The following is a 21276-nucleotide window of genomic DNA, read 5'->3' as shown; positions in this document are numbered from 1 at the left end:
GGTTAATGTATAGTGTTACCAATGTTATGTCCAAGGAATTGAATTATAAAGGGGATGGGTTAATGTATAGTGTTACCAATGTTATGTCCAAGGAATGGAATTATAGAGAGGGTGGGTTAATGTATAGTGTTACCAATGTCATGTCCAAGGAATGGAATTACAGAGGGGGTGAGTTAATGTATAGTGTTACCAATGTTATGTCCAAGGAATTGAATTATAAAGGGGATGGGTTAATGTATAGTGGTACCAATGTCATGTCCAAGGAATGGAATTATGGAGGGAGTGGGTTAATGTATAGTGTTACCAATGTTATGTCCAAGGAATGGAATTATAGAGGGGGTGGGTTAATGTATAGTGGTACCAATGTCATGTCCAAGGAATGGAATTATAGAGGGGGTGGGTTAATGTATAGTGGTACCAATGTCATGTCCAAGGAATGGAATTATAGAGGGGGTGAGTTAATGTATAGTGTTACCAATGTTATGTCCAAGGAATGGAATTACAGAGGGGGTGAGTTAATGTATAGTGTTACCAATGTTATGTCCAAGGAATTGAATTATAAAGGGGATGGGTTAATGTATAGTGGTACCAATGTCATGTCCAAGGAATGGAATTATAGAGGGGGTGGGTTAATGTATAGTGGTACCAATGTCATGTCCAAGGAATGGAATTATAGAGGGGGTGAGTTAATGTATAGTGTTACCAATGTTATGTCCAAGGAATGGAATTACAGAGGGGGTGAGTTAATGTATAGTGTTACCAATGTTATGTCCAAGGAATGGAATTATGGAGGGGATGGGTTAATGTATAGTGGTACCAATGTCATGTCCAAGGAATGGAATTATGGAGGGAGTGGGTTAATGTATAGTGTTACCAATGTTATGTCCAAGGAATTGAATTATAGAGGGGGTGGGTTAATGTATAGTGTTACCAATGTCATGTCCAAGGAATGGAATTATAGAGAGGGTGGGTTAATGTATAGTGTTACCAATGTCATGTCCAAGGAATGGAATTATAGAGGGGGTGAGTTAATGTATAGTGTTACCAATGTTATGTCCAAGGAATGGAATTACAGAGGGGGTGAGTTAATGTATAGTGTTACCAATGTTATGTCCAAGGAATTGAATTATAAAGGGGATGGGTTAATGTATAGTGGTACCAATGTCATGTCCAAGGAATGGAATTATAGAGAGGGTGGTTAATGTATAGTGTTACCAATGTTATGTCCAAGGAATGGAATTATGGAGGGAGTGGGTTAATGTATAGTGTTACCAATGTCATGTCCAAGGAATGGAATTATGGAGGGGGTGGGTTAATGTATAGTGTTACCAATGTTATGTCCAAGGAATGGAATTATGGAGGGGGTGGGTTAATGTATAGTGGTACCAATGTCATGTCCAAGGAATGGAATTATGGAGGGGGTGGGTTAATGTATAGTGTTACCAATGTTATGTCCACAGCATGGAATTATGGAGGGGGTGGGTTAATGTATAGTGTTACCAATGTTATGTCCAAGGAATGGAATTATGGAGGGGGTGGGTTAATGTATAGTGTTACCAATGTTATGTCCATGGCATGGAATTATGGAGGGGGTGGGTTAATGTATAGTGGTACCAATGTCATGTCCAAGGAATGGAATTATGGAGGGGGTGGGTTAATGTATAGTGTTACCAATGTTATTTCCAAGGAATGGAATTATAGAGAGGGTGGGTTAATGTATAGTGTTACCAATGTTATGTCCAAGGAATGGAATTACAGAGGGGGTGGGTTAATGTATAGTGTTACCAATGTTATGTCCAAGGAATGGAATTATAGAGGGGGTGGGTTAATGTATAGTGTTACCAATGTTATGTCCAAGGAATGGAATTATGGAGGGGGTGGGTTAATGTATAGTGTTACCAATGTTATGTCCAAGGAATGGAATTACAGAGGGGGTGGGTTAATGTATAGTGTTACCAATGTTATGTCCAAGGAATGGAATTATAGAGGGGGTGGGTTAATGTATAGTGTTACCAATGTTATGTCCAAGGAATGGAATTATGGAGGGGGTGGGTTAATGTATAGTGTTACCAATGTCATGTCCAAGGAATGGAATTATGGAGGGGGTGGGTTAATGTATAGTGTTACCAATGTTATGTCCAAGGAATGGAATTATGGAGGGGGTGGGTTAATGTATAGTGTTACCAATGTTATGTCCAAGGAATGGAATTATGGAGGGGGTGGGTTAATGTATAGTGTTACCAATGTTATGTCCAAGGAATGGAATTATGGAGGGGGTGGGTTAATGTATAGTGTTACCAATGTCATGTCCAAGGAATGGAATTATGGAGGGGGTGGGTTAATGTATAGTGTTACCAATGTTATGTCCAAGGAATGGAATTATGGAGGGGGCGGGTTAATGTATAGTGTTACCAATGTTATGTCCAAGGAATGGAATTATGGAGGGAGTGGGTTAATGTATAGTGTTACCAATGTTATGTCCAAGGAATGGAATTATGGAGGGGGTGGGTTAATGTATAGTGTTACCAATGTTATGTCCACGGCATGGAATTATGGAGGGAGTGGGTTAATGTATAGTGTTACCAATGTTATGTCCAAGGAATGGAATTATGGAGGGGGTGGGTTAATGTATAGTGGTACCAATGTCATATCCAAGGAATGGAATTATGGAGGGGGTGGGTTAATGTATAGTGTTACCAATGTTATGTCCAAGGAATGGAATTATGGAGGGAGTGGGTTAATGTATAGTGTTACCAATGTTATGTCCAAGGAATGGAATTATGGAGGGGGTGGGTTAATGTATAGTGTTACCAATGTTATGTCCACAGCATGGAATTATGGAGGGAGTGGGTTAATGTATAGTGTTACCAATGTTTTGTCCATGGCAAGGAATTATGGAGGGGGTGGGTTAATGTATAGTGTTACCAATGTTTTGTCCACGGCAAGGAATTATGGAGGGGGTGGGGCAATGTATAGTGTTACCAATGTCCTTCAAATCTTCTCTCTCCTTTCAATTTCATATGCACAAGGAGACATTTTATTGTCTTACAGACTTAATTTGGACTGGACATCACATTTTAAGTTTTTTATAAGAATTTCTCATTTGATTTCAAACATTGATTATCTATCACTGCTTTGAGCCTTACCTTGTGATTGAAGATATACTGAAGATACTGATATGCTGAAGATATAGCTATATACTAATACATGTTGTATACAGAAGATATACTGATTTACTGAAGATATACTGAAAATATACTGATATACTGAAGATATACTGATATACTGAAGAAGTTCTTTGATATTTAAGATATTTGTCCAATGGGTATTACACACCCAAATTTTATCTAACTATAATTGAACCATCCTGAAATTATCACCTCTCACCAAAGTACTTCACATTCCTGGATAATTAGATGACCTAATATTCTATATTATCATGTCGTACTGGTCAAAAATCTCTTTTGTTTCTACTTAACCTTCGTTTTCAGTTATTTTGTCGCTATCACCAATTATAAAACTGAAACTAATATATCATATGAAGTAAATACAAAGGAGTTTCACTTTTCTCTTCCATCGGATTAAAACCTAGCTGTTTTCCCTTGAAACTAATTTTCAAAGCATCCTAAACACTAATTACAGCAAATATAGAATTGAGTCAGTGACGAAATAAACAGTAGCTTGTGCTAATGAACTGGAGATTTTGGTAGAAGAAGCAGTCTAATAGCAGCATGCATGAAAATGTTAACCTGAATTAATCACTACATTGTTGTTCAATGAAAGCTGTCTTTAAATAATATCCATGAAACAAAGAAAGATTTTAGGTTTTGGTTTGATTGTATTAAGTTTTAATGTCCTATTAACAGCCAGGGACATTTAACAATGTACCATGTTAAGATAGTGAAGGAAAGCCAGAGCACCTGGAGAAAAACCACCAACCTATGGTCAGTACCTTACAACTGCACCACATGGGATTCAAACTTGACCTCGAGTTGGAGGGCTTATGGTAATATGTCGGGACATCTTATACACTCCATCACTGTAGCCCCAAAGAAAGAGTGGTTTTCATATCTGTCAAGTAGTTTTTATACACCAGTCAAATGGTAGTGAGATTGACCATTTTGGACCACAAAAAGTGGTCTTATTAAACAAGTGGTATTCTTTAATGGAACTTTAGTGGAATGGAATACTTTAAAACAACAGCAATATGTGTGGCCTGGCTTATAGTCAAGGTCATTCATTTGAACAATTCAGAATAGCACATTATTACAAAACAGATTGTGACAGGGCTTTAATTTAAAGAAAACCTTTGATAGCCCTTTATCCTTGCATGTCCAAGTTTGAATTTCTTGATCTATTAATCATCGAGATGTCATTTAAGCCTTTTTGACACTTGTGACATTGAATGAAGATCAAGGCATTAATTCCAACATAGTTTTCTTGTCTGGTCTCTAGGCATCATAGTTATTGCGAAAAAAAAAAAAAAAAATGTAGAAAAGGTAAATTTTGTAAGACATATGATGGACGACTTATTATGCTACATAAAAACCGATTCCAAATAACACCTCCATGACATAACACTATTATTGATTGCATTCCTGTATATATACCTGTGTTCAGACAAAAGGAATCTTAGCTTACAAGGACTAATAAAATGCTAGGGCTGTTCTACGAATAGGAATATCTGTCTGCACGTAAGAGTTTTGCCCAACATTGTGTACATCGATCATCTGAATATCTTATGACAGATCTACAAACTTGACCTTCATATCTCCTGAGATTAAATTCTGACCTCTGTACCTCCTATAAGTAACACAACATACTGACCTCTGTGTCCTTGATTGACCTACGTGACCTCTTTTTCACATGACCTGACCCACAAATTTCATTTCCACTCGATATGATGTTCTGACTTCTTTATATTCTAACAAGACCATCTGACCTAAATATCTCCCAAAATGACCTAGGCTACATACCTCTGCATTTTTGTATGACTTGAACGAAGGACCCCTAACATGACCTACTGACCTCTGTATATTCCATGACCTACCTGACCTCTATATTTTCTGCCATGACCTTGACTGCATACATTTTGTGACCTTCCTGACCTATATATATCCTCCATGACCCTTTAACCTCTGTATCTTTTCTATGTATCCTGCCATTACCTATTGACCCCTTTTTTCTTTGTGACCTACCTGATCTATAAATCTCCTCCATGACCTTTCAACCTCTGTATCTTTTCTATGTATCCGACCATGACCTATTGACCCCCATATCCTTTGTTTGTGATCTACCTGACCTCTATATCTCCTGGTATGATTTTCTGAACTCAGTATATTTTGTGATTTACCTTACCTCTATATCTCCTGCCCTGACCTATTGACCCCCATATCCTTTGTGATCTACCTGACCTCTACATCTCCTGGTATGATTTTCTGAACTCAGTATATTTTGTGATTTACCTTACCTCTATATCTCCTGCCCTGACCTATTGACCTCCATATCCTTTGTGATCTATCTGACCTCTATATCTCCTGCCCTGACCTATTGACCTCCATATCCATTGTGACCTACCTGACCTCCTCCCCAATGTCCATATATAGATCATGTTTCTCCTCCTCCATCTGGTACTCCCAAGCCCACAGCTGTTCCTTGTCCACACTGGACACCAGTTAAGGAATCTTTCACAGACATTCATTTAACCAACAGGGCCCAGTTTCATGAACATTCTTTAACTTAATTTTCTCACAGAAAAGCATTACAAAAGTTAGAGAAAAATCTTAAGTTAAGGAGTCTTCCTCAAAATCTGTAATGCTTTTCTACTGAGAATTTTAAGTTAAGAGATGTTCATGAAACTGGGCCCTGATACACCATTCTCATTATTTCATAGAGCATTTACTAAAATTAAGACATTCATTTTCCTCAGATATCTCTCTCTGACCAAGTTTCCATGTGGAGGTCTGGTACAACAATATATACATGTACCAGGAATTATTATAATTCATAAAATATCATTATACATGGGATATTCAGATATGAAAAGCAGGATATTGTAATAACATTGGAACAAATCAAGGTGATTAACTGATTATTGTGAAGTGAAATGTATGATTCATGTTATGAGTTATACTTTAAAACATAAAATCTGATAAAGGCTGTACATATAAATCAATGATGTGATTATATATCAGCTGATTTATCTTTAATATGGATAGGTATTAAATATCATACACATTTTTCACTTCTGCATGGTAAGCTTCCTATCATAAAAATATTGGTAGAAATAATCAAATCTTGTCAACTACAAAAAGATCAATAAAATGATGATTTTTTTCTGTAACATTATACCACAGTCATGTAAATAAAGGCCATTAACTCTTGTAATCAAGGATACAATCGAGACGGATGTTGTAAGGATTCTGCTGGGATTGTGATGTCATCAAAGAACCCCATGGTCACTGCAAAGGACAACAACATAGCTTTAATGGTCACAAGACTTCACGTCAATACAATATACCTCAACCAAAATCAGCATCTTACCACAATTACCATGTGCTTGTAAGTAATGCAGCTGTGTAATCACTTGCTTTGTATATGAAATGAATACAGTACTTGTATAATTTTCTTTGCTTGTATATCTAACATGAAAACTATCATTATTGGCAAGACGATCAACTTATACAGCACTCAAATTATCTCCAAAACATGTTTGACTGTTCCACCATAAGATGAATACAATTGTGAAATAATCAATAATTGATATTTGATTTCTATAATTTCTTACCTTGAACACTTTCTTTTGAGCAACTTTTTATTTTACCAATGAGGATCTCATCAACAAAAGGTCGAAATACCACAAAGTGGAAATGTACTGTAAAATAAATAAAGAAGTAAGACTCAGTTTTGGTGACAGGGGAGGCAACTATTACTATTTTCCTACTAATCGGTCAGAATTGTGCATATCAAATGGGTTACATTCATTGCTTTCTGTAGCATACAGTATACATAAAAATCAATTTCAGCATCAATGTTTGAGATGGTAGTTACATTAAAATATTAAAAGATAAATCTAATTAATTTATTTACCTACATTTTTAAATACAATTTCTCCCATGAAATTAAATTATGTGTATCTTAATTGATAAATTAATAAGACAGTTCTCAATACATTTCTTTTTGCCCAAATGTTCAGTTACATATGGAGTATGTAAAACAATACAATTATGTATCTTACCCACAGTATGTGAGGCCCCATCTCCGGGGAAAATGAAGCTTTCATCCAGTTTAATGATGTCCCAGAGGGCAACACATAATCCAACATTGTGTACAACCTATAGAAACAATAATCAGGGAAAATTTAGTTTGAGGATTTACCAGTATGTAGAGATAATGGAAGGTGTACATATCATATGTATATTAAAGAATCATTTCTGTTTCAATACTATCATTTCAATTTATTTAAAAAAATACTTTTGATGTTGTGGTTTATTCGGGATTACCTATCATTCATCCATTAATCATTTGTTAAAGATTAAGTAAGACATTTACTGGAAAATGATTCCTCATCTTATAACTAGAATGCTTCCATGTTTATATGCTAGCTTTAAAGACTGCAACTCCGAAAGTTTACACATCAAAGCACATAATTTCCAGTGCTCATTTGTATACTCAAAGTTATTTTAGTATCTTTAATGTATATTGTTGAGATTAATAAATCAAGATCCAATAATGGTTGTTATGTACCAATGTCTGCAATCACTATACCATCTACACTAACCTTGTTAGCAAACTTTTTGTTGAGGGTTTCTACTACTGCATCATTAAAGTTAATGTGGAACAACCAGGGAGGGATCCTCACAGTATCCTTCATCTCCACCAACACAAACATCCTGTTCCACTTGGTTTAGCCTTCCAAGGGATAAATAGCTAAAAGTGTGAATAGAAATTGCACTAAAACACATGTCATACTATAGCAGTTGATGTAAAGAAAAAATAATAAAAAATAAAAGCTCTTAGACTTTCATCAATAATGTGTTGTTTTTTCCCCCTTTAAAATGTAATCTTATTGCCATAAATCTAAAAGTACTGTATAAAAAAAGGTACATGTTTTTTTAAAATTAACTCCAACAGTCCAATATTATTGTAGTAAGATATAGTTGTAAACATTTAATGTTAAAATTTCCAGACAATGTCATATAAGAATTTTTTATAGGAACAGAAAAAATATATCTATGAAGTCATGGCTGACCAAGTCCAGTCTCATCTGGCCAATTCCTGCTGGAGTCCATTCCCCACTGTACATGTACTTTAAATCTTTAAGTACTGGTTCTCCAGATGGGGGATATATACTACTTCCGACAATCGTAAGTAAATGACATTTTTTTTTAAATTTTAGCCAAGTGTCTTGATGTGGCAATATCCTATACCTCTAACATTGTTGAAGTAGATTTAGACAGTAAGTTACCTATAATAGCAATTTGATATGGATTTCATTTCTAGAATGCTGACTACATCAATTAAATCAGTAGAAGTCTACTTACTTACACTTGTCAGTAGTACTAAATTATTACTTAATTACAGCTGTCTGCAGTACATAACAGTACAACTGTCATAAAGTTAGAAAGCAAACTAAATGATTTCTAAATTGAAACATACTTACATTGTACAGTTTGTATTTTACCGTTCAATATTTTTTTTTTATAAATCAACAATATTAGAGATCAGAGGATGAAAAAATCTTTGACATGTATCTATGTTGTAGAACAAGAAATATCCCTTATATGTACCGGTAGCTCCGCTACATTAACACATGTGTTACATGTAGAACTTGAACAGACATTACCCTACGTGCAGGCAAATGGATCAACGTGATTGAAATGAAACCATTTTACGCATTTCTGTTTGCATCAATTATTTTTTCAAATGACTCTTTTTGTTTACAAAGGGTCAAATAACCCGGTTACTCACAGTATCATAAGTTTATTCCATCACGCCATCCCGATGAAATCGCGTGCAATATAGTTCTGCTTTCACTTTTCAAACCGGAAGTGACATTGTGCTCAAGATGCTTGGAAAAATGTTTAATACGTCGTTGATTAATTACATGTAAAATATGCTTATACGCTACACTAATTAATTATACAAAATAAAATATAAAAATGGTCGTCATCACATTAATATTGAAGCCTTCAAGTGATATTTCATAGCTGTTAGCCTCTACACAATATCTACATCCGGTTTGATCAAAGTCAGCAGCGTGTTTGTTATCAGTTTACCCGGCATGTGCGGGTTCTACTTTCTGTTCGCTCTGGCGATATATTTCTTTGAAGTAGATAATGGAGGATGGTATGTTTTATATTGTTTTATAATAATTAGTTTTACCTATACCATTTTAGCATTCTACAATCCTAATGGATGATATTTAAGGAATAACTCGATACAACATATCTGACCACGTGTCATATACAGTACAGCTCATATACAAGTACATGCTTTTTGTACACGTAGGCCCAATAAATGATGGAACGTACTACATGTACTCTGACGTGTAGCTTCCTAACTGACTATTTCCTTCTAAATGCCTGCCCTGACACTGCCTCACTTATAGCCTTGAGTTGAGTACTGAAGCATCCTGATGAGGAAAGTTTTATCTATGAAGTGATGAAGTTACACTACATTATCCACTGGCGTTTCTGACACATCATAGACTATAAAATGTTAGTTTCTGCTCTTGCTTAATATTCAGTGTAAAAGGAGGGGTTTGGCTTTTGTCAGTATATTGTGACTGGGTGGGGTGTATTTCTGTGGTGACTCTTGTGATAATTTAAAATTGCTTCAGCTGAGACACATATAACACTAATACCCCTAGTAAACTGTTGGGAAGTGATGCAACAAAAAATAATTCCAACTAGAGCCATAATACTTGTTCATATGTAAGAAAGATGGGGAATAAGTTGAAATCCGGGGCTGAGACCTCTGAACACTAGCCAGATGCTCTACTTATTAACAATTAAAGCAATCAATCTGGTCCAGATCTGTTATATTATTCCAAGTCCTTTTGTTTATAGTCTTCACTCAGCCCAGGTTCAAAAGATTAGAAAAAATAATCCAAAAGCAAACTAGAGTTGAAATTGTGACCCTCAAAGTCAATGTTTAGCTGGATACTTTACCATGAATGACAATTAGCGATATATTTAGTGATTTACACAATTTTTCTTAGAAACCAATTAAATCATTTCATGCCTGGATTGCTATAACCACTAGATAGTGTGAAATAAGACAACAAACCTGTCTACAAAGGACACCAAAGGGACATAACAAAATTGTCTGATATGGATAGGTGACCTTTATACAGAGGTAGAATGACAGAGGTGTCCTTTATAGACAGATGTCTTTTATACAGAGGCGTCCTTTATAACAGATTTGACTGTACATGTTTATTTAATTACTGCATTTATTCTTTAATATTATCTGTAAAGAAGAAAAAAATCATTACATTGTATCTTTGATAGGTTTACAGATAAGAAGGCAATGATAGCCACTCCCGGACCATGCACAGTCGATATAAGAGATGACAGTATTACACAGGAAGAATTCCTTGAAAGGTTTGTCATTATTTATATAAAACTGTAGAAGTTAGAAATTTGATTCTACATGAGGTTATTACGACAGTAGTTCTGATTTGTGAGAAAACAACACTTTATCCTATAATGTCATCTAAAATGTTTTATGTAAGGTTAAAGAAAAAAAAGAAAAAAAGTTTATAGGTAAGATTAAATGCAAAACATACTATAATTTTCTTTTTTTTTTCTTCAGTTATGCATTTTCAAAGCCATTGATAATAAGAAGAAGAGGAAATGAAAATTATGTAAGTATTAGTTTCATAAATCCTTTTCTTTGAAGACACCTAAGATTTTGCTATTTTTTCTCTTTGAATTCAAATAATATGATATCTTCAAATCTAATTATAAAATGTTTGACTTTAACACATACTTCCACATTGTACCATTTTTTTTCCCTGCAGAATTTTTTGAAATCTTGTCGGAAAAAGAAAATGCTTGAAAAATATGGATCAAAGAAAATAAGATTAAGTTCTGCAAACACACATTCTTATCAAAAAGGTAAGTTGATTAGATTTTCTATGTTTCATGTCTATAAAAAATTATTATTAGGCATTTTGTCAATTTTACAGTAAAATGTACTGAGTAATGCTAATGGAATGAGTTTTATCATTATCTATAATGTGCTATTTGCTTTTTAAATATTTTTCATTAGATCCAGGTCAGTGGACCCTTGATAATCCAGACACTTTCATTCACAGATAAAAACGTCCAGGTTACAAATTTTCCAGACTGTCAATTTCTGTGTTCTTACTGTAGTTCATATGTAACGTTATGATAATCTGGTCCCCGACATTTTCGTCTGGACTATGAATTTTTCACCGACCAGATTTTCGGAGTCCACTGTATTTAAAATGATAATTATTGTATATTTTGAACTTTCCAGTTGATGTGTCCCTTAAGTATTATGTGGAGCAAGTGATGAGACCGCAGACTCTGCAGATGTTGGGCAACGGTAACTAAATAATATCTGTGTATACTTAATTTGGTGTCAAATGTTAAGTGTCAAGGGCAAGTTACTGTGTCAAGGTCATTGTTACGTCAGTGCAAAATTCTGCCTACACATTGATAGTCAGGTCAAATATCAAGATGGATGAAGCTAGTCATTTAAACAAACAAAAATTTTGTTGAATGAAAAAAAAAATCTTCTCATTTGTTGGACTTGTTTTGTAGGTTTATATAATAAACATCAAAGTAATTATCAATCAACCATTCTTCTGGTTTATTGTTCGATAATGTATTCCATGAAGGATGGGACGTCTAACAATTGACATTCAAAAGTGACTTTTCATAATCTTTCACTTACTTTGATCTTTAAAGAGATCATGATGTTTACATCTAAAACATTTATAATAGGCCTATACCAATGTAAATGATAATTTTATAGTTATAGGCCATAGTTTCACAATTTGACTAGATAAAATACTGTTATAGGGGAATGATAAGCATGTATACATACTGTACTTTTTATAGTACCATGTGTACTGTGTTTTTACAGAAACCTTTTACTGGTTTGGTGATAACAATTACACGGAGTGGAAGGACCTGTTTGATCTTTACTCAGCCCCAACATACAACCTCCCTGGTATGACCGGAGTATACAGCTTTGGGCTAGCAGGTGAGTAATTTAAAGGTCACAGTTCTCTGTTATTTTTTTTCTGATAAAAATCAATGATTTTATTGTCATATGTATTATGCTCTTTTATCTCCATATATATACTACCGTATACTATAGAGGTTGACAGGTGGACATAACTCAGTCTGCATTACACCAATCTACTATACACTATAGAGGTTGTCAGGTGGAGATAACTCAGTCTGTATTACACCAATCCACTATACACTATAGAGGTTGTCAGGTGATGATAACCCTGTCTGTATCACACCAACCCACAGTACACTATAGAGGTTGTCAGGTGGAGATAACTCAGTCTGTATTACACCAACCCACCGTACACTATAGAGGATGTCAGGTGGAGATAACTCAGTCTGTATTACATCAAACCACAGTACACTATAGAGGTTGTCTGGTGGAGATAACTCAGTCTGTATTACACCAACCAACGGTACACTATAGAGGTTGTCAGGTGGAGATAACCCAGTCTGTATTACACCAACTCACAGTACACTATAGTATAGAGGTTGTCAGGTGGAGATAACTCAGTCTGTATTACACCAACCAACACTACACTATAGAGGTTGTCAGGTGGAGATAACTCAGTCTGTATTATACCAACCAACAGTACACTATAGAGGTTGTCAGGTGGAGATAACCCAGTCTGTATTACACCAACTCACAGTACACTATAGAGGTTGTCAGGTGGAGATAACTCAGTCTGTATTACACCAAACAACAGTACACTATAGTATAGAGGTTGTCAGGTGGAGATAACTCAGTCTGAATTACATCAAACCACAGTACACTATAGAGGTTGTCAGGTGGAGATAACTCAGTCTGTATTACATCAAACCACAGTACACTATAGAGGTTGTCAGGTGGAGATAATTCAGTCTGTATTACACCAACCCACAATACACTATAGATGTTGTCAGGTGGAGATAACTCAGTCTGTATTACACCAACCCACAGTACACTATATAGGTTGTCAGGTGGAGATAACCCAGTCTGTATTACACCAACTCACAGTACACTATAGTATAGAGGTTGTCAGGTGGAGATAACTCAGTCTGTATTACACCAACCAACAGTACACTATAGAGGTTGTCAGGTGGAGATAACTCAGTCTGTATTACACCAACTCACAGTACACTATAAAGGTTGTCAGGGGGAGATAACTCAGTATGTATTACATCAAACCACAGTACACTATAGAGGTTGTCAGGTGGAGATAACTCAGTATGTATTACATCAAACCACAGTACACTATAGAGGTTGTCAGGTGGAGATAACTCAGTCTGTATTACACCAACCAACAGTACACTATAGAGGTTGTCAGGTGGAGATAACTCAGTCTGTATTACACCAACCAACAGTACACTATAGATGTTGTCAGGTGGAGATAACTCAGTCTGTATTACACCAACCAACAGTACACTATAGATGTTGTCAGGTGGAGATAACTCAGTCTGTATTACACCAACCAACAGTACACTATATAGGTTGTCAGGTGAAGATAACTCAGGTTGTATTACACCAACCTACAATACAATATAAAGGTTGTCAGCTGGAGATAACCCCGTCTATATTACACCAACTCACAGTACACTTTAGAGGTTGACAGGTGAAGACAACCCAGACTGTATTACACCAACCCACTGTACACTATAGAGGTTTTCAGGTGGAAATAACTCAGTCTGTATTTCACCAACCCACAATACACTATAGATGTTGTCTGGTGGAGATAACTCAGTCTGTATTACACCAACCCACAGTACACTATAGAGGTTGTCAGGTGGAGATAACTGAATCTGTATAACACCAACCCACAGCACACTAGAGGTTGTCAGGTGGAGATAACCCAGTCTGTATCACACCAACCCGCAGTACACTATAGAGGTTGTCAGGTGGAGATAACTCAGTATGTATTACACCAACCCACAGTACACTATAGAGGGTGTCAGGTGGAGATATCTCAATCTGTATTACACCAACCAACAGTACACTATAAAGGTTGTCAGGTGGAGATAATTTAGTCTGTATTACACCAACCCACATTACACTATAGATGTTGTCAGGTAGAGATAACTCAGTCTGTATATACCAACCCACTGTACACAATAAAGGTTGTTAGGTGGAGATAACCCTGTCTGTATTACACCAACCCACAGTACACTATAGAGGTTGTCAGGTGGAGATAACTCAGTCTGTATTACACCAACCAACAGTACACTATAGAGGTTGTCAGGTGGAGATAACTCAGTCTGTATTACACCAACCCACAGTACACTATAGAGGTTGTCAGGTGGAGATAACTCAGTCTGTATTACACCAACCAACAGTACACTATAGAGGTTGTCAGGTGGAGATAACTCAGTCTGTATTACACCAACCAACAGTACACTATAGAGGTTGTCAGGTGGAGATAACTCAGTCTGTATTACACCAACCCACAGCACACTAGAGGTTGTCAGGTGGAGATAACCCAGTCTGTATTACACCAACCTGCAGTACACTATAGAGGTTGTCAGGTGGAGATAACTCAGTCTGTATTACACCAACCCACAGTACACTATAGAGGTTGTCAGGTGGAGATAACTCAGTCTTGTATTACACCAACCCACAGTACACTATAGAGGTTGTCAGGTGGAGATAACTCAGTCTGTATTACACCAACCCACAATACACTATAGATGTTGTCAGGTGGAGATAACTCAGTCTGTATTACACCAACCCACAGTACACTATAGATTTTGTCAGGTGGAGATAACCCTGTCTGTATTACACCAACCCACTGTACACTATAGAGGTTGTCAGGTGGAGATAACTCAGTCTTGTATTACACCAACCCACAGTACACTATAGAGGTTGTCAGGTGGAGATAACTCAGTCTGTATTACACCAACCCACAGTACACTAAAAAGGTTGTCAGGTGGAGATAACTCAGTCTGTACGTTTTGACAGGTGCAGGCACTGGAGTACCATTCCATTTCCATGGACCAGGTTTTGGTGAGGTCATCTTTGGCAGAAAGGTGAGTACCGGTAACTTAATTCAACATTGATACAAACATTGAGTTAAATTTCAACTATACAATGAGGATAATAAGTGATGCATAAAAATTTGTTAATTGGTAGAAATTCTGTAAATATGAAATTTTGGTGAAGCCTGATTTAACTGAACTCTTTGGTATGATATGCACTTGTTTACATTGTTCCAGCGCTGGTTCCTGACTCCTCCAGATAAGATGCCAAATTTTCATCCTAACAGAACAACATTACAGTGGTTGATAGAAGATTTACCTAAACTTAGTCCAGAGGATCATCCTCTTGAATGTACGATAGGCCCAGGGGAGGTAAGTCTTTAGCTATAAGAAAAGGAAATCTGTAAAGTCTAGAGGTTACAGTAAACTTTCTTTTGCATGCTATTTACTTTCGTGAATTTCGCGCTAGAGTAAATTCGTGAAAAATAATCTCCGCGAATATAGACATACGCCATGTAAATTGAAAGGAATTTCCATCAAATTTTTAAATCTGCGAATGTTCATCTTTGCGAACTTGTTTCGAAATGGAAATCATGAAATTATGTAGCCACAAAAGAAAGTTGGTTTACAGTAAAGTAAAGTCCTGAGGAGATAGATCTGGTCCAGGGAGAGAAGTTTTCTGATTAATGGCACTACCTATTTATTAGGTCGAATATGGTACGTTAATTCAAATTAATCTATTCTATTTATTTATGATGATTTATTTTTGTTGTAGATTATCTACTTCCCTAACAGATGGTGGCATGGTACCCTGAACATTGATACCAGTGTATTTATCAGCACATTCCTTGGATAATACAACCATATCATATTTATACAACTGTTTTATTTCAATAAAAAATCTTTTTTTTTCTGTTCTAAAGATGACTTTGTTTTTACAGCTGTTTTTTTTAAAATTCATTTCAGCAATGGATGTCTTTCAGTATGCATTCATAGCCAGTATGAATGCCAACTGGACAGAGGCAAATTCCATGAAGCGCGCTAGCGTTTCATGTTGGATTTGCCTTTAGAGACATTATTGAAACATTATAAAAATTGAAAAAAAAACCAACATAATTTAGAAATAATTTAAAGGTGTCATTGTTATGTTTCAAATCAAACTGCAGCTATAACATTCAAAAATCGGAACCAAATCTTCAGTCATCCTGACTACCGTAGTTACCCAACTTAGCAACCATCACCGTTTTAAATTTGACGTAAAAGTAGACTTATTTATGTAAATATAAAGATTGAACAGTGTTTTGATTGCGTTAAAGGTGGTATGAAGGCAATGGGATACAGACATTTTCTACATGTAGCATTAACGCGCTACATTGAATATGTCTGTATCCCATTGCGTTCATACCACCTTTAACGCAATCAAAACACTGTTCAATCTCTATGTGCACACTGACATGTACCAAGCTTGTCCATGATAAAATACTTTTTCACTTCTACCTTATGTATTGTGACTGGGTGTTTACTTTCACTCCAACACACTACATCTTTCTGTTGATAGCCATAGATACCACTTCTCAATATGTTGGAGTTGTGTGCCTTGGTCGATCAGTGGTTGCAGCTTGATTGTCAATCATAAAGTTTGATTCTGCTGTTAGCCAGGTAAAGTTGTTGAAGTGAATACCGGTAAGTTTCTTCATACAGCTGTATTTGAGGTTCAAACTGAATGTTTTATATGCATATTAATCAAATCCTCTATGAATATAAAAAGTTACCCCAGATGGATTGACAGACGGATGCAAACTTATTTACTCTGTAAAACTGTAGGCTAGGGAAAACATAAAGACAATGCTTAACATTATTTTCATCAATATTTTTATTAATTTTGTTTTAATATAAAATGTGAACAAGCATCATTACATTATTATTTTTAAATGCTAAATGAACAAGCTCTGCATATTAGATATATAGACGGATTATATACAACAAGACATGTAAAACAAGTTCTGATTGTACGACAAGACACTCTGTATGATCAACATAACAATACACTAACTAAACAAGCACCAATGTTGTAAACATATTGGTATATAAGGTTAAACATGAGCTTTGCTTAGCTTTCTCACAATCCTGTTTCTTGGTTAGACTATGTGATCTACAGCTGTTTTAGAAGATTCAAGAATATACATATACCCGGTAACATAGAACCTGACACAGGAGTTACTTTTAAGAAAACCATGCAATTATTATTGAAAAAGACTTCATACAAATAAATGCATACATTTTATAATAACTGATTGCTTATGTCATCAAATGTATAAAAGAGTTCTAGTCTTATTTAGATATGTCTTATCTTAGTCAGTAAATTAGGCTATAAAACAAAGATTTCACGATTGTTTAAAATACATTGTCATGTTCTGAAAATTAAACTTCTTTTATACTCTCATGATGATACTTTCCGAACGATATCTTCACCATACTCACCACTTTTGTTTATCCGGCTACATATCGCTCTCACTCATATCTCGCACATACTTCACCATAAACATCAATTCATTATTATGACATTGGACCTCCATTTCTAACAAATATTGGTACATATATTATGTCCTTCGATTTAACATTCAATCATTAACACTGAATATCCTACACAATATTATTGGTGCCATTCTGACATCTACACATTTATTTTTATGAATGAAAATCAATCTGAAATCTCTCTAAAATGCTGTTTTGATAATCATTTTCTAAATTTTCAAAATATTATATTTTTTCTCTTAAATTTATTTAAAGATGCTCCATTGCCGATGGAGCATAAACAATACTCATCATTTGGACAATAATCGGTGTTTAATCATGTACATATATGTCTAATTAACACAAAAAATGATATAAAATAATTGATTTTGCTTTTGATGAATGTGCAATCAGTACTTCATTCCATATACAACAAAATGCCATGGAAATTTTTCAGGATTATTAATTATTTTATGGGGTAAAGTAAGTAACTTTTGTAACTGACGTAAAATATCAATTCGTTTGCTCCTCTTTTTGATAGGGAAATAATACCATTTGTTGTCGGTGGGGCATCTTTAAAGAAATTATGCATACATTTTAATCCTTTAAACTGAAATTCAACGATAAGCTTCATTCAGCACTTTAAAAAAAAATATCAAAATACACATGGTATAATATTTGTGTAAATTTTCACATGCAGTCTCGAGTATATTTGATAACTTCTAAAACCCAGACTGTTGACTACAGTTATTTGCATTATTGGTAGTAAAACACACATTTAAGTAAATAAATTTTAAAAGTTCCCCAAACATACATTCCACACCAACAATTCTAGGAAGAACAGTGGACCCTCGATAATCCAAACACTTTCGTCTCCAGGTCAAACAGGATTGTAAATTTTTTGGAATGCCGGTTTCCAGTTTTCCAGACCTGATTATCCGGGTCCACTGTTCAAGGCTATGAAATTTCCATTAAAAATAACCTAAATCCAGTAACTGTGAATTATTTCACTACATAATCCAATCTCAAAAGTTCTTTTATGTTCATTCTTAGTCTGATGATATATTATTTTTGACCAAAAAAACACTGGTCGTACCCATGATTCATCAGTAACTATATGACTATGGCAACTACATAAACAGAAAACAAAAGTATGGCCTCACCATATCTCATAGGCAGGATTTATATTAAAGCACTTTTCCTGATTAACACAATCAATGCTGTCTTTGGATAACAGAGTTACCTCCCCTGAGGGTAGGTATCCATAACACATGTCATGTCATTTTCTATGAAAACCCTGACGTTATGCTCACAAAAACATGACATCACAATCCATACCTATATTTACAGTTACAGTGGAACTCAGTTAATATGAACTCGAAGGGACCGAGATAAAACTTCGAGTTATCCGAGTGTTCGAATTAAGCGAGTTCTCATGTCTAATGACCATCTCTTTACTTGGTATATATAGACCAGTTCCATGTCGTAATGATGATGTGAACAAGAGAGATGTCAAAATTGCCGATTGTAGTTGCAAAATTATAACAATAAAACCGAGATATATATTTTGAAATGCCGTTCTTCAGCAGATTTATGAAAAAATCGGCATTTTCGGCGAACTTGTTGTCCAAAAAATCTCATTTCGAGTTATAAGAACATTTTATGTATGATTTTCTTAATTCGGACTCAAAATTTACTTCGTATTATCCAAGTTCTTCAAGTTTTCCGAATTCGAATTATCCGAGTTCTTAAAATAAAGATAAAGAGGGAATTCTACCAGGACTGGCAAAGTACTTTGTATTAAGCCGGGTTGTCGAATTATCCAAGTTCGTATCAACCAGGTTCCACTGTAACTGTATTATCCAAAATACTGAAAAAAAATCAGCACAAAATCCAAAGTTCATCATTTTAGGGATCTCCTCGTCTTTCTATTTGGTCAGCAGAATGATAACTTCATTCATATTCAAAACTTCCTGTCAGCTGATTGTGACCCAAACTACATTTGTAACAAGGCTGTTCATTGGTTAATGTTGTTGGGACTGGTTTGTTTTGGTGGGTTGATTCTACACAGGACCTGACAGGTTGCTATGAGAGACAGTGTAAATACAATGATGTAGGGCACACGGAACAATGACAGTGTACCATACAGTAACATCACGACGGCTCCTCCATAGATACCAAAGTACCAGGCGCGGTAGTTGATCCTAAAACACAGAACGAAAAACAATACTGTGGTGGTACGTCGGTCAGGAGTACAACATTAACAGTACAGTCAAACCTGCTATAAAGGACACCTCTATATAAAGAACTCTTGTCTATTAAGGACATTTTACTATGTCTCTTTGGTGTCCTTATAGACAGGTTCGACAATTTTATTTCTCAATAAGAAATGGTCATTATATTAAACCTAAACAGAGATATCCACACCTCTGGTGAGGGTAAGATATCTCTATGGTATCCAAGGTAACCTACCCACACAATTATTATAATGATACGACAATAAAATCATAATATCATAACAATAATGTTGTGACGTTGAGATGTCCCTGTCTCATCCTATCGGTGAAAGATTCTGTTAATCTAATGGAATTCTATCTATCTTTGTTTTTTGTGCAGGTGTCATGGTGCCATGGTACATCTTTGCTTTAGGAGACTAACATTGGTTAGAAAACAGTGAAAGTTTCTTTGAAAAAGGAGTTGTTTTTGGTGCAGTACTTACCTAGGTTGTAGTGGATTATCCAGAAGAAGGATTGTGCCTGTGGCTAACACTCCCAGTGAGGCCGGTACAAGGTTAGGATCATTGTTAAGTAAAATAGAATATCTGTAATAGGAAACAGGAACATGTGTTACAGTCCTGAATATGTAAGTACACACCATCTTCAAAGTGTGGGCAAATGAAAGCCTGAAACATAGCCGGATCATTTTTATGCAAACTGGATCCAAAAATGAAAATGGACTGGATGATTCGACTTACATGACATTTTGATCCATGAAGCAAGACTTAAAAAAATATATCATGACTATATTTTTGCTGACACTTTTAAGACTGAGACTCAACTTGGTAATGATAACCACTATTACTCTAACAACACTGACAAATTTGGGCACAGGTAACATGACTTAACATACACATGACTATACTTACTTGATATTTTTGGCCCAGGTAATTAAAACAGGTACACCAATTATCATCATCCATAGCCACAATAGAAAAACGGAGAAAAAGAAATGGAAACGACTTAGCTCTGCTGGCGAATCTCGAGACTGGTACTTCAGTTTGAGTAACTGTAATAGAAACACCAATTAATAAGTTGTTTTTTTTAGACGCCTCATAATTTAACTGTTTCTTTGTTAGAAATAAATATTGTGCATGAAAACCAGGTAAATCTCTTGAAGTAACGAATAAGAGTACATGGAGAAACAACCGTCAACAATCCCAGTTTGTTATTTAAATTTATTTAAACAAACTATCTTTATGTATATTTCAGTACTTAGCAGCAACTAGCCTTTATTATGTATATTCTGTATGAATGTTTGGAGA

At 35.4% G+C, this 21276-nt stretch overlaps 3 protein-coding genes across 4 annotated transcripts in view; 1 reads left to right on the top strand and 2 right to left on the bottom strand.

Moving 5' to 3' along the window:
• Nucleotides 1–9123, bottom strand: part of LOC138323749 (DNA-directed RNA polymerase III subunit RPC8-like) — a 30192-nt gene extending 21069 nt beyond the window's left edge. For both annotated transcript variants that reach the window (XR_011208589.1, XM_069268571.1), the window contains exons 1-6: nucleotides 8971–9123; nucleotides 7781–7929; nucleotides 7238–7334; nucleotides 6788–6874; nucleotides 6398–6461; nucleotides 5578–5664 (exon numbers count right to left, since the gene is read on the bottom strand). Coding sequence is in view for 1 of the 2 variants with exons in the window: in XM_069268571.1 (XP_069124672.1) it covers nucleotides 5578–5664; nucleotides 6398–6461; nucleotides 6788–6874; nucleotides 7238–7334; nucleotides 7781–7891 (446 nt within the window). In the remaining variant the exon portion in view is untranslated. The remainder of the gene's footprint in view (nucleotides 1–5577; nucleotides 5665–6397; nucleotides 6462–6787; nucleotides 6875–7237; nucleotides 7335–7780; nucleotides 7930–8970) is intronic.
• A 102-nt stretch (nucleotides 9124–9225) lies between these two features.
• On the top strand, nucleotides 9226–16137 carry LOC138323748 (jmjC domain-containing protein 8-like). Its single transcript, XM_069268570.1, has 9 exons — nucleotides 9226–9348; nucleotides 10515–10607; nucleotides 10819–10870; nucleotides 11027–11123; nucleotides 11509–11577; nucleotides 12121–12240; nucleotides 15205–15272; nucleotides 15459–15593; nucleotides 15997–16137. The coding sequence occupies exons 1-9, from the start codon at nucleotides 9284–9286 to the stop codon at nucleotides 16075–16077; spliced, it is 780 nt and encodes a 259-aa protein (XP_069124671.1). The 5' UTR covers nucleotides 9226–9283; the 3' UTR covers nucleotides 16078–16137.
• A 939-nt stretch (nucleotides 16138–17076) lies between these two features.
• LOC138324406 (GPI inositol-deacylase-like) overlaps nucleotides 17077–21276 on the bottom strand; it is a 45377-nt gene continuing 41177 nt past the window's right edge. The window contains exons 19-21 of the mRNA XM_069269471.1: nucleotides 20881–21020; nucleotides 20455–20556; nucleotides 17077–19939 (exon numbers count right to left, since the gene is read on the bottom strand). Coding sequence (XP_069125572.1) covers nucleotides 19753–19939; nucleotides 20455–20556; nucleotides 20881–21020 — 429 coding nt within the window. The 3' untranslated portion in view covers nucleotides 17077–19752. The remainder of the gene's footprint in view (nucleotides 19940–20454; nucleotides 20557–20880; nucleotides 21021–21276) is intronic.

This window comes from Argopecten irradians, chromosome 5 (genome assembly GCF_041381155.1).
Source record: "Argopecten irradians isolate NY chromosome 5, Ai_NY, whole genome shotgun sequence".
NCBI lineage: Eukaryota > Metazoa > Mollusca > Bivalvia > Pectinida > Pectinidae > Argopecten > Argopecten irradians.
The sequence above is the reverse complement of the archived record's forward strand: the minus strand, read 5'-3'. Positions and strand labels throughout refer to the sequence as shown.

What these genes read in the sequence shown, in the direction of transcription:
- LOC138323748 (XM_069268570.1), top strand. Translation starts at nt 9,284, where the DNA reads ATGTGCGGGTTCTACTTTCTGTTCGCTCTGGCGATATATTTCTTTGAA. An exon ending in TCTGCAGATGTTGGGCAACG is followed by an intron (nt 11,578 to 12,120) that starts GTAACTAAATAA and finishes GTGTTTTTACAG; the next exon opens with AAACCTTTTACTGGTTTGGT. An exon ending in ATACAGCTTTGGGCTAGCAG is followed by an intron (nt 12,241 to 15,204) that starts GTGAGTAATTTA and finishes ACGTTTTGACAG; the next exon opens with GTGCAGGCACTGGAGTACCA.